Raw genomic sequence first — 10,260 nt, 5'->3', positions numbered from 1 at the left:
GACAGAGTGGCCAGGACAGGGCTGGGATGGGGAAGCACCATGTGGCAGGGACAGCCCCTGCCTGGAGACCTTGATGCCAGGAATGGGGGCTGTGGGGACCACTCCCAGGCTCAGAACGTTTCCTGGGGGGTGATTTATCACTGCTGCATCGTGGGCAGAGAGGAGCAAACAGCCTGCAGCAGGATGAGTGCTGGGCAGAGGCCGAGGCTTTGCTAGCAGGGTAAGGCTGCAGCGTTGCAGCGGGCTTGGGGGGGGACGGGGGGGCAGCTCTGTCTGTGTCCTTCTCTGCCTTCCCCTGGGGGGTGTGCAGCTGCCTGCTGCTGTGAGCACAGAGCTAACCATCCTCTTCCTCTCCTTGTCTTCTCTTTGCAAAGGTGGCCCAACCATGCCCAGCATTTTCTCCTACCAGAGTGCTGAAGTGGATTGGTGCGAGGGCAACTTCGAGCGCTCGCCTGTGATTGCAGAGTACTACAACACCGTGAGTCAGGGCACAGGCTGGGGGCACCCAGCAGCTGCTTCTGGGACACCAGATGGGACAACCTTCTTTCCTCTCCTCCTGCTCACCCCTCTGAACTCCCTGGTGTTGGAGGGCTGCTGGGATGGGGAGCGTTTGCTAAGCTCCAGGTAAATGAGGAGGCTCCGATGGCCTCCAGGAGGCTGAGGAAAGGAGCTGGGGCCAGGGGTGCTGCTGGCATGGAGCTGGGGAAGGGGCTGGGGAATCAGTCCTATGGAGAGAGGTCTGAAGCAGCTGGGGCTGGGCAGTGTGGAGAAGAGGAGGCTGACAAAAGGAGCTGGGGCCAGGGGTGCTGCTGGCATGGAGCTGGGGAACAAATCTTACGAAGAGAGACTGAAGGAGCTGGGGCTGGGCAGTTTGAAGAAGAGGAGGCTGAGGGGAGACCTCATCATGCTCTGCAGCTACCTGAAATGTTGTGGAGAGGTCAGTGCTGGGCTCTCCTCACAGGTAATGAGCAACAGAACAAGAGGGAACAGCCTCACACTGCACCAGGGGTGGTTTAGACTGGACAGCAAGGAAAGATTTTGTCACAGCAAGAGTGGTTCAGGCCTTGGAACAGGCTGTTGGTGGTGGAGTCACCAGTCCTGGAGGTGTTGGAAGGTGGTTTAGATGTGGTGCTTGGGGTGAACTTGGTGGAGGAGGGTCAGTGGGTTGGACCTGATGGCCCCAGGGGTCTTCTCCAAGCCGAGTGACTCTGTGGCACGAGTGGGGCTGAGCTCCCAGTGAGAAAGCTCCAGCACAGCTCCTCAGCCCAGGCTGATGGGATCCTGTTCTACCAGTCCTGCAGCTCTCCTGCCAGCTGGGTGAAGTCCCACACAGGGCTCCTGGATCCCAGCTCAGGCACACAGGAGTGGCCAAAAAAAAGAGAGGCACAGCACTTCCATGACCCACGCTGGGCAGGTTGGGAATCTGGGACTCAAGGTGGAGGAAAGCTGCTGCAGGAACCAGTTCCACCTCCTGGGAGGGATCCTTCCTAATTCAGGCTCCATCCAAGGCCAGCCCTTTGCATCTGCATCCAGGGCTCAAGTGTGGCTGGAAGCAGCCTGCAGAACCCTCGGTAGATAACTCCCCTGCAAGCAGCTCTGCAGCTGAGAGCAACCCCAGGCTGGCAGGGGGGGAGGGCTGTGGATTTACAGCCTTCCAGGGGCCTTGTTTACAACTGTTAGCAATTGCTCTCTAACACCAGGAGTTCCTCTTCTCATGGAAATGGCTCTTCCCCTCGGTTTCATTTTTTTTTCCAAGGCATTTCCTGCTGTTAATAAATTGCCCTTAATAACAACAGCTCCCTCAGCCCGGTCCTGCAGCTCCCCAGCCCTAATTGCCCTGCGAGGGGCTCAGGGGAGGGATGCTCAGGCTGCAGAGAGCCACTTCTCTTTCACACAGAAGGGTCAGGGCTGGAACCAGGCACCTCTGCAGATCATCCAGGCCAATCCCTCTGCCAAGGAGGGGTCACCTAGGGAAGGTCACACAGGAGCACATGCAGGCAGGTTTTGAATGTCTCCAGAGACTGCCTGAGGCTCCAGCACCTCTCTGGGCAGGCTGCTCCAGGGCTCCAGCACCCCTAGATTGAAGGAGTTCCTCCTCATGTGTAGATGGAACTTCTTATGGTGAAGTTTGTGCCCCTTGCCCCTTGTCCTGCCACTGGGCACCACTCAACAAAGACCTTTCCCCCTCTCCCTCTCCCTCTCCCTCTCCCTCTCCCTCTCCCTCTCCCTCTCCCTCTCCCTCTCCCTCTCCCTCTCCCTCTCCCTCTCCCTCTCCCTCTCCCTCTCCCTCATGCATTTCTTCTCCACATGGATTGCTTCCTCCCTGGGGGGTCTCTGTGGGCCTTATCTCCCTGGCCTGCCCTGAGCCAGAGATGCCAGCACTGACTCCACTCTCCTTCTGCCCAAGGCTCAGGCTAGCTGGGCACCCAGCCAGCCCCTGCCCAAGCCTCCTGCCCCACTAAAGCAGCAGAGCTTCCTAATGGAGCATCCTCTTCAACATCTTCCTCCCAACATTCCCTGGGGAGCTCCAGCAGAGGGTGGTTTTGTGCCAGCAGCAGCAGCAGCAGCAGCAGCATGCTGCTGAGAATTCCTCTGTGCCAGCCCTGCTCTCTCTCTCTCAGCTCTGCTTGGGTTGGATGCTTTTTATGAGGAATAAGCACCCAGGGTATGAGCAAAGAATGTAAACAGGATATTTAAGCACCTAATAACAGAGGGTGGCTCATGATTGGATTCAGTTCAGCAACAAAGCTCTATTTATAGTGACTCACTGACCCAGAAAGTTATTGTCTGCTGCCTGCTCCTAGGAGAGCAGAGCTGCTCAGGGTCCTCAGGCAGGGATCTGCCTTTCCACCCTCAGTTCTCCCCTGACAGAGCAGGAGCAGGGCAGTGACTCTGCCCCTGTGCTCAGGGCTTGATGGATCACTGGAGAGAAGCCCAAGTGGAGGTGCCAATGAGCCAGGCACCCCCTGAGAAGCAGGAAGCCTTCTCTTCTCCAGCCCCCACTCTCAGCCTAGCAGAGGTGCTCCAACCTTCTCATCATCTTTGTGGCCTCCTCTGGACCTGCCCTAACAGCTCCATGCCCTTCTTGTGCTGGGGGCTCCAGAGCTGGCCCCATCACTCCAGGTGAGGTCTCAGCAGAGCAGAGGAGCAAAAATCCACTCCCTCCCCCTGCTGGGGACCAGCCCAGGACGCTTCTGTCTTTGGCCCCCCCGTGGTCTCTTCTCTCAGCTGAAGCTGGTCCTCTGGCCTTTGAGAGGATGAATGTGCTCCAGGGAGTCTTGCAGGAATCTCCTTGCCCTGCAGACAGCACTTCTCTTGAGCAACCAGCACCTGGGCTGCTGCTGCCCCCCTGCTGCACTCCCAGAGCCAGGCAGGGCTCTGCCAACCAGCAGCTGCTGTCCCCATCCCTATCAGAGATGTCAGCAGGCTCTCTGCAGGTCTCTCCTTCCATCTTGGGCTGCACAGTGCCAAAGTGGAGAAGCCCTGGGGCCTTTCCCATGATCCAGCTAAAGCACCAGGATTAGAGCCCCGTGGCTGATCCCAGTTTCATTTTCCTCCTAGTGAAAGAGGGAAATGCCCAGCACAGGCTTGGCTCAGGCACGTGGAGCTGGAACTCTGCCTTGTTGGGAAGTGGCACAGCAGTGGGAGCTCACAGAGTGGAAAGCCACAGAGCTGAGTCACTCTCACAGCTCAGATCACCTCTTGGCTCCATCACCACTCTCCTCTCTCCCTGGCATCCTGGGTGCTTCCTGGCCAGTACAGCTCTCCTGGCCAGGTATAAGCCCTGGCCAGTAGGACCCAGCCAGGTATAAGTAGTTCCTAATGGGAGCACTGGGTGCAAGCCTCTCCTAACCCCACGTGAGATGGAGCTTGCCACATCTCGGGGGGAAGGTAGAAGACAAAGCAGGGCTTGGCCCTGATGAGTGATGAAGATCCTGTGTCCTTCCCAGATGGAGGCTCGCAGCAGCTCTCCCCTGTGCTTGAAGTCGTGCCAGGGGAGGCTTAGGTTGGAGATGAGGCAAAATTTCTTGGCTGCAAGAGTGGTCAGGGCTTGGCACAGGCTGCCCAGGGAGGTGGTGGAGTCCCCAGCCCTGGAGGTGTCCAAGAAACCTGTGACCAAGTCTCCTGGGGCCACGGTTCGGCGGCCAGGGTTGGGTCGGGGTGCTGGTTGGGCTTGGAGGTCTCTTGCAACAAACCAATTGCCTGATGCAAAGCCCCAGGTCTGGCTGCTCTGCAAGGAACCGCTCTTATCTTTTCGACTGTCTTGGACCATCCCCTGCTGGTCCCTCCCCTCTGCTATCTGATCTCGCACACCCCCCGCTGCAGGCAGGCAGCGATAAGGCTGCTGCCTCTCTCCTGTCATCAGCGGCGCTGTCGCAACGCCCGACCGCGGCCCCGGCAGCAGCCAGGGCTCCCCTCCTCGCAGCCCCCGGCTCCAGCATTTCCTCACGCCCAGCTGCATGCTGGCACTTGCACCGCTGCCTCCCCTGCGAGCCTCACCTCCGTCGGGCTCCCCCTGCTCGGCTTCCAAAAGCCTCTCCAAACCCAGGGAAAGGGACGGAGCGTTCAGCACGCAGCCGTCAGGGACCACAACGCAGGGTTTGGTTTCTCCATCATTTCCAAAGTGTGCAAGCGGGAGCAGAGCTTCCCTGTTCACAGCTGGCATGGGAACAGGCCTGCACTGGGCTCTGGGCACCTGCAGAACCCCCAGCCACTTGGCCTGAGCATTGCCATCACCTGGAGCATCAAATCCTCCAATGAAAGCCTCAGTGACACCCCAGCTGTCACAGGGAGCAGAAGCCTTCCACTGTGCTTCCCTCTGGAAGCTGTGAGGAGGTGTTTCAGGCTCATCACCACATCCCCATGATCTGCAGCCCTGGTGCCATAACCAGCTGCCAAGGGGACATCCCAAGCCAGGCCTGGATCTGGCAGCTTTCCTGCTGCATGTGGGGCTCCAGGCTCGAGCTCTGGGTCAGCACCCAGCTGGAAGATAAAAGGAAAAGGACTGGCAGGGTGGGATGAAAGCCACCCCCTGGTGGCTCTGCCAAATGGCATTTCCAAGCCCCCTGGCCTGGGCAGGGACACCTTTCACCAGCCCAGACTGCTCGAGGCCTCATCCAGCCCGGCCTCGAACAGCACCAGGGAGGGGGCAGCTCACCCTGGGCTTGCTGGATGCAGAGGTGCCCACAGGGAGAGCCCAGATGCCTGCAGATGTGGCTGTCCCAGCAGCTGCCCTCCTGGTGCCAGCCTGACCTGAGAAACGCCTCTGCCCTCCCCCTGCCTCTGCCCTCCCCCTGCCTCTGCCCGGAGCGCTGCCTGCTCCTGCCCGCGGCTTCCCGCTGGGCTTCAGCACCCCTGTGCCACAGGGAGACACCGAGGCAGGGGCTGGCACGGCTTCCTGCCCAGGATGGAGCAATAAGCTGCAGGTGCCTCTTGTTTTGCAGATCAGCAATGTCAGCTTCTTCCTGCTCTCCCCTGCCCTGCTCTACCTGAACCGGCAGTACCGCCGGCAGCGCGCCTTGCCCATGTACTTCGTCGCTGCCCTGCTCGTCTGTGTAGGTGGGTGCCAAGGTGCTGAGAGCTCCAAGGAGGCTGCCAGAGAGCTCAGCTCTTCATGCATGCCACCTTTGGAGCCTGGCCTTTGGTGGCCAAGAGCCCAGGGGGCCGGCTGGGGTAGGAAACCGAAGGGTCTGCCTGAAGCCCTGCAGCTCCTGGCTCCTGCTGGCTGTGGGGGGCAGAGCTCCCAGCCCAGGCAGCTGCCCTGGTGCTGTGTGGACTGACTCCCTCTGCCCTCCAGCAACACCAAGGTCCATGCCCTGCTCCTCAGGAATGTTCCTTTAGGAGAAGGGCAACAGGGCTGGGGAGGGGTCTGGAGCACAGCCCTGGGAGGAGAGGCTGAGGGAGCTGGGGTTGCTTAGCCTGCAGAAGAGGAGGCTCAGGGGAGACCTTCTTGCTCTCTGCAACTCCCTGAAGAAGGTTGTAGCCAGGTGGGGGTTGGTCTCTTCTCCCAGGCACCCATAGAACCATAGAATCAATAAGGCTGGAAGAGACCTCAAAGATCATTAAGTCCAACCAGAGCCAGTGACAGGAGAGGACACAGTCTCAAGCTGTGCCAGGGCAGGTTTGGGCTGGAGGTGAGGAAGAAATTCTTCCCAGAAAGAGAGATTGGCCCTTGGGATGTGCTGCCCAGGGAGGTGGTGGAGTCCCCATCCCTGGAGGTGTTTAAAATCAGACTGGATGAGGCACTCAGTTGATGAGATGGTGCTGGGTGATAGGTTGGACTTGATGATCTCAAAGCTCTTTTCCAAGCTGGTTGATGATTCTGTGATTCTGTGCATGGCCCTCCAAGAGCTTCTCAGGCCAGCCAGGAAGAAGCTTTGCTGACACAAGCTCTGCCTCCTCCTTGCAGGGATCTTCTCCATGTACTTCCACATGACCCTGAGCTACGTGGGACAGCTCCTGGATGAGCTCTCCATCCTCTGGTCCCTGGCTGTGGCTTATTCCTTTTGGTACCCAAAGGTTTACTTCCCCAGGTTCATCAAGAGCAGGTATGGCTCAGAGGGACACAGGCTCTGAGGGGAGGGGTGGGACACAGATGGGGGGGCATTGACATTGATGGGGGGACACTGACACTGATGGGGGGACATGGATATTGATGGGGGGGATATTGACATCTGATGCAAGGGGTTGGCACTGAGGTTCCTGCTGTGGGACCAGACCCTCCAGCGCTCAGTGGAAGCCCTCCCCCAGCACTCGGAGAGACAGAGGAAGGGTGAGGAACTCTCCCAGGGGGAAGGATGGTGCTGGGCTCCTGTCAGCTGGAGCTGTTTGCCTTTGGGAAGCTGCCAAGGAAAGCTTGCATGGAGAATTTCAGGATGAATTCAGCAATCCAGGGGTGCTGAGCACTGCCTCTCAGCTACCCAAACTGCCACAGCATCCCCTGCTGCCACTGAGAGCTTCCCCTGGATGGAGGCTGATGGCCTTTCCTGTGGGACCAAGTTAGCACTCCAGGTTCCAAAGGCTGTCTGCAAGGAGCTGGCTAAGCTAGAGGAGCCCAGCAGAAGGGCTGGGGGGCACTGGGAGAGCATGGATCAGCAGAAAGAGGAACCCAGCAGGGCTTTGCTCCAAGGGTATCGACCACAGGATCAACCAGGTTGGAAAAGACCTCAGAGATCATCAAGTCCCACCTATGGCAGTGCCATCCTGGCAGCCTGGAGCCTGCTGTGCCAGCCCAGCCAGAAGCCTTGCTCCATGCTCTTCCCATGCCAAAGAGGTCACCAGGAGTTCACTCTGGAGACGTGGCTGGGGGAGAGGGGAAGGCACTTGGCAGGGATTTGCATGTGAAAGGCTCCTCCGAGCCCTATTGTTCAGTCGACCCAGACCTGCCTGCGTGCAGGGCTCAGGCCCCTGCCCTGCTGGGACTCCTGCACTGCAGCCCTGCCCTGTGCAAGGCTCTGCATGCCTTTGCTTCCTGGTGCTCTTCTCTGGCATCACCATCAAAGTGCTCAAGTTACCTTCTGGGCTGTGCTCCCCGCTCTGTCCTGGGCTAACTGGGGGGCTTGATACCACAGAGGGGTACCTCAGCCTCAGGAGGCCATGCAGTGGACTTGGCAGTGCTGGGTTCATGGCTGGACCTGATGATCTTAAAGGTCTTCTCCAGCTGAAATCCTGATTCTATGTGCAAGCAGACTGGAGGTGCTGGAGAAGGGTTTCCATCCCCAGGACCTCCTCCCATCCCTAACCTTCCATCCTGTGAAACTTGTGGGCACTGACACTGAGCTCCCAACTGCCTTTAGGAAGCATTTCTTCTGGCTGAGTGGCGTCACCACCATCATCAGTACCTTGATGTCCTTCATCAAACCAGCTATCAATGCCTATGCCCTCAACTGCATCGCCTTCCACCTGCTCTACCTGACCTGGCGTGAGCTGAAAAAGTAAGGAGAGGGCTCAGAAGGTTGACTGCAGGTCCAGGGCATGCTCCTGGCAGGTTCACACCTGGCAGTGGCTCTGTGCACAGCAGAGCACTGAGCTCAAGCCTTCCTCACCCACATGCTGGGCTCAGCTCTGCCAAGAACTGGGGGAGCCTGGGAGGAAAGGGCACAGGGGGGGCTGGGGGCAGTGGGGTACAGGAAGGCCACCAGAGTGGGGATAGTCCGTGGGGTTAGTGTGTTTTCTCCTTCCCAGCTGCTATCTCTGCAGCTCTTTCCCCTTTGTGGGGAATCTGGGGATGAGTGTGGGGCTGGGAGAACCCTCCAGGGTCTGAGGAGGAAGGCAGCAGTGCCTTGGCAGCTGCCAGCATCATCCTCACCCAGCGCAGGGCACAGACCCTCTCCACAGAGCCACACTCCTCCAGTTCTTGGGGGCTGCAGAAGAAACCCTCTGGATTTTCACCCTGCCAGGAACCAGCCCTCTCTGGCACTCACTTCCCCTCCCCTGCCTCCCTTTGCCCTCCAGGTGCCAGGACAGAAGGGTTCACCGCATGGCGGCGGTGATGGTGATGTGGTGGGTGCTGGCCATCAGCAGCTGGATAAGCGACCGCTGGCTCTGTGGGCTCTGGCAGGCCATCAACTTCCCCTACTTCCACAGCTTCTGGTAAGGGCTCCAGCCTGGAGGCAGAGACCCCAGCCCAAGCATTTCAGGGGCTGAAGGGGAGGGATGGCAGCAGGACTCTGCCACTCAACCCAGGAGCAGCCTAACCTAACCCTAACCCTAATCCTAACCCCAACCCTGCCCAACCTTGTCCCTGTTCTCTTGCTCTTGATGCTGCTTCTCACCCTGGCCCCAGCCCAAGGGCTTGGTCCTATCCCTGCTTCCTATGCTCTACCTTTGGCACCCCCAGGCAGAAGGTGCTTGGCAAGGGAGATTGCTCTGCAGGACCCTGCCATCTGCTCCTGGGAGCTGTGTGAAGTGTTCTGGGAGACACTTCAGGGCTGAACTGAAGGACAGTCACTGCCCTGGCCGTGTCTTGCTTGGCCAAGAGGTTTCAGTGCCTGGCCAGGGGTGGCTGACAGTGCTGCCCGCAGTGAAACAACTCAGATTCATCCTCACACATCCCTGGGATGAGTGAGACAGACACCCAGCACTGCAAGGTGGAATGGGTGGCTTGGTTTGGGGCTTGAGACCCTTACCTCACTTCACCCCAGCCCCTCTGAGGGAAGCATTGCCCCCACCCCAGCTCCTAGAGCTCTAGAATGCCCTCCTAGGCACAAACCCTGCAGGACCTACAGCCCTTGAGCAGCCTGGTCTGGTGGAAGTGTCCCTGCCAATGGCAGGGGGGTTGGGACTAGATGGTCCTCAAGGTCTCTTCCAACCCAAACCATTCTATGAATCTATGGGCCTGGGACCTTTCCCTGCCATTGTCCTACCCCTTGGTTCTAGCCCCACGGTGGCAGTGCCAGCCACACCACTGGAAGGGGCAGGAGGAGCAGCTGGAGCTGCCCCCAGCTCACCAACCTCTCTCTGGTTCCCTTGCCAGGCACGTGCTGATCGCCCTCTCCCTGCTCTACCTCTGCCCACTGGTCATCTACTTTGATGTCAACTACGAGATGCCAGCCTTCAGGCCAAAGCTTAGCTACTGGCCCAGCGACTCCTGGCCCGTGGTGGTGCCCTACATCGCCCTGGAGGAGCCCCACAAGCAGTGCTAGAGGCAGCTGCCCGCAGGCATCCCTCGGGCACAGGGTGCCCGAGGCACCTGGGTGTCCCTCGCGTGGGGGGCACCTCAGCTGCGTGCCTGCTGCTCAGGCAAGGGCAGCCTGGCTGGTGGATGGGGCAGGGAGCAGCTGAGGCCTCGTGGTGCCAGGCATGAAGCAGGGTGGGAGCCCACAGGTGCCTTAGGAGACTCTGCCCAGGCTGGCAGGCAGGGGAAGCGAAGATCTCCTCCTCCAGCAGATCTCCAGCGAGAAGGGGAGGGAGGTGCTGCTTCTCCTGTGCCTTCTGGTGGCACCCCTCGCTGACAGGAGCAGAGTGGAGAGCACAGAAGCCAAACTGGGGACAGCTGGGCTTGTTGGGGCTGCTCTAATGATTACTATTGATTTTATTTATTGATGGATGTGGTGTCGCTCAGGAGGGCTGTGCATTAAAGCTGTGGACACTGCCTTGCACTCAGCCCTTTCCTTTCCCCTGGGAGTCTTCAAGGCCAGGCTGGATGAGGCTTTGAGCAGCCTGGGCTAGTGGAAGATGTTCCTGCCCATGGCACTCCCACAGGCAGGGTGGCCAAAGCTTCCTCTGACTGAGGGAGAGCTGTTGACAAAGAGAAATCCT

At 59.1% G+C, this 10,260-nt stretch overlaps 1 protein-coding gene across 1 annotated transcript; it reads left to right on the top strand.

Annotated features, from left to right (window-relative positions):
- The first annotated feature begins 385 nt into the window (after window positions 1-385).
- On the top strand, window positions 386-9,644 carry ACER1 (alkaline ceramidase 1). The gene is made up of 6 exons (XM_009910808.2): window positions 386-478; window positions 5,445-5,559; window positions 6,410-6,548; window positions 7,797-7,934; window positions 8,455-8,592; window positions 9,476-9,644. The coding sequence occupies exons 1-6, from the start codon at window positions 386-388 to the stop codon at window positions 9,642-9,644; spliced, it is 792 nt and encodes a 263-aa protein (XP_009909110.1).
- Window positions 9,645-10,260: the final 616 nt, after the last annotated feature.

The sequence above is a fragment of the Dryobates pubescens genome, chromosome 31 (assembly GCF_014839835.1).
Source record: "Dryobates pubescens isolate bDryPub1 chromosome 31, bDryPub1.pri, whole genome shotgun sequence".
Classification (NCBI taxonomy): domain Eukaryota; kingdom Metazoa; phylum Chordata; class Aves; order Piciformes; family Picidae; genus Dryobates; species Dryobates pubescens.
Note: the sequence above shows the minus strand (reverse complement) of the source record. Positions and strands in the feature narration are given on the sequence as shown.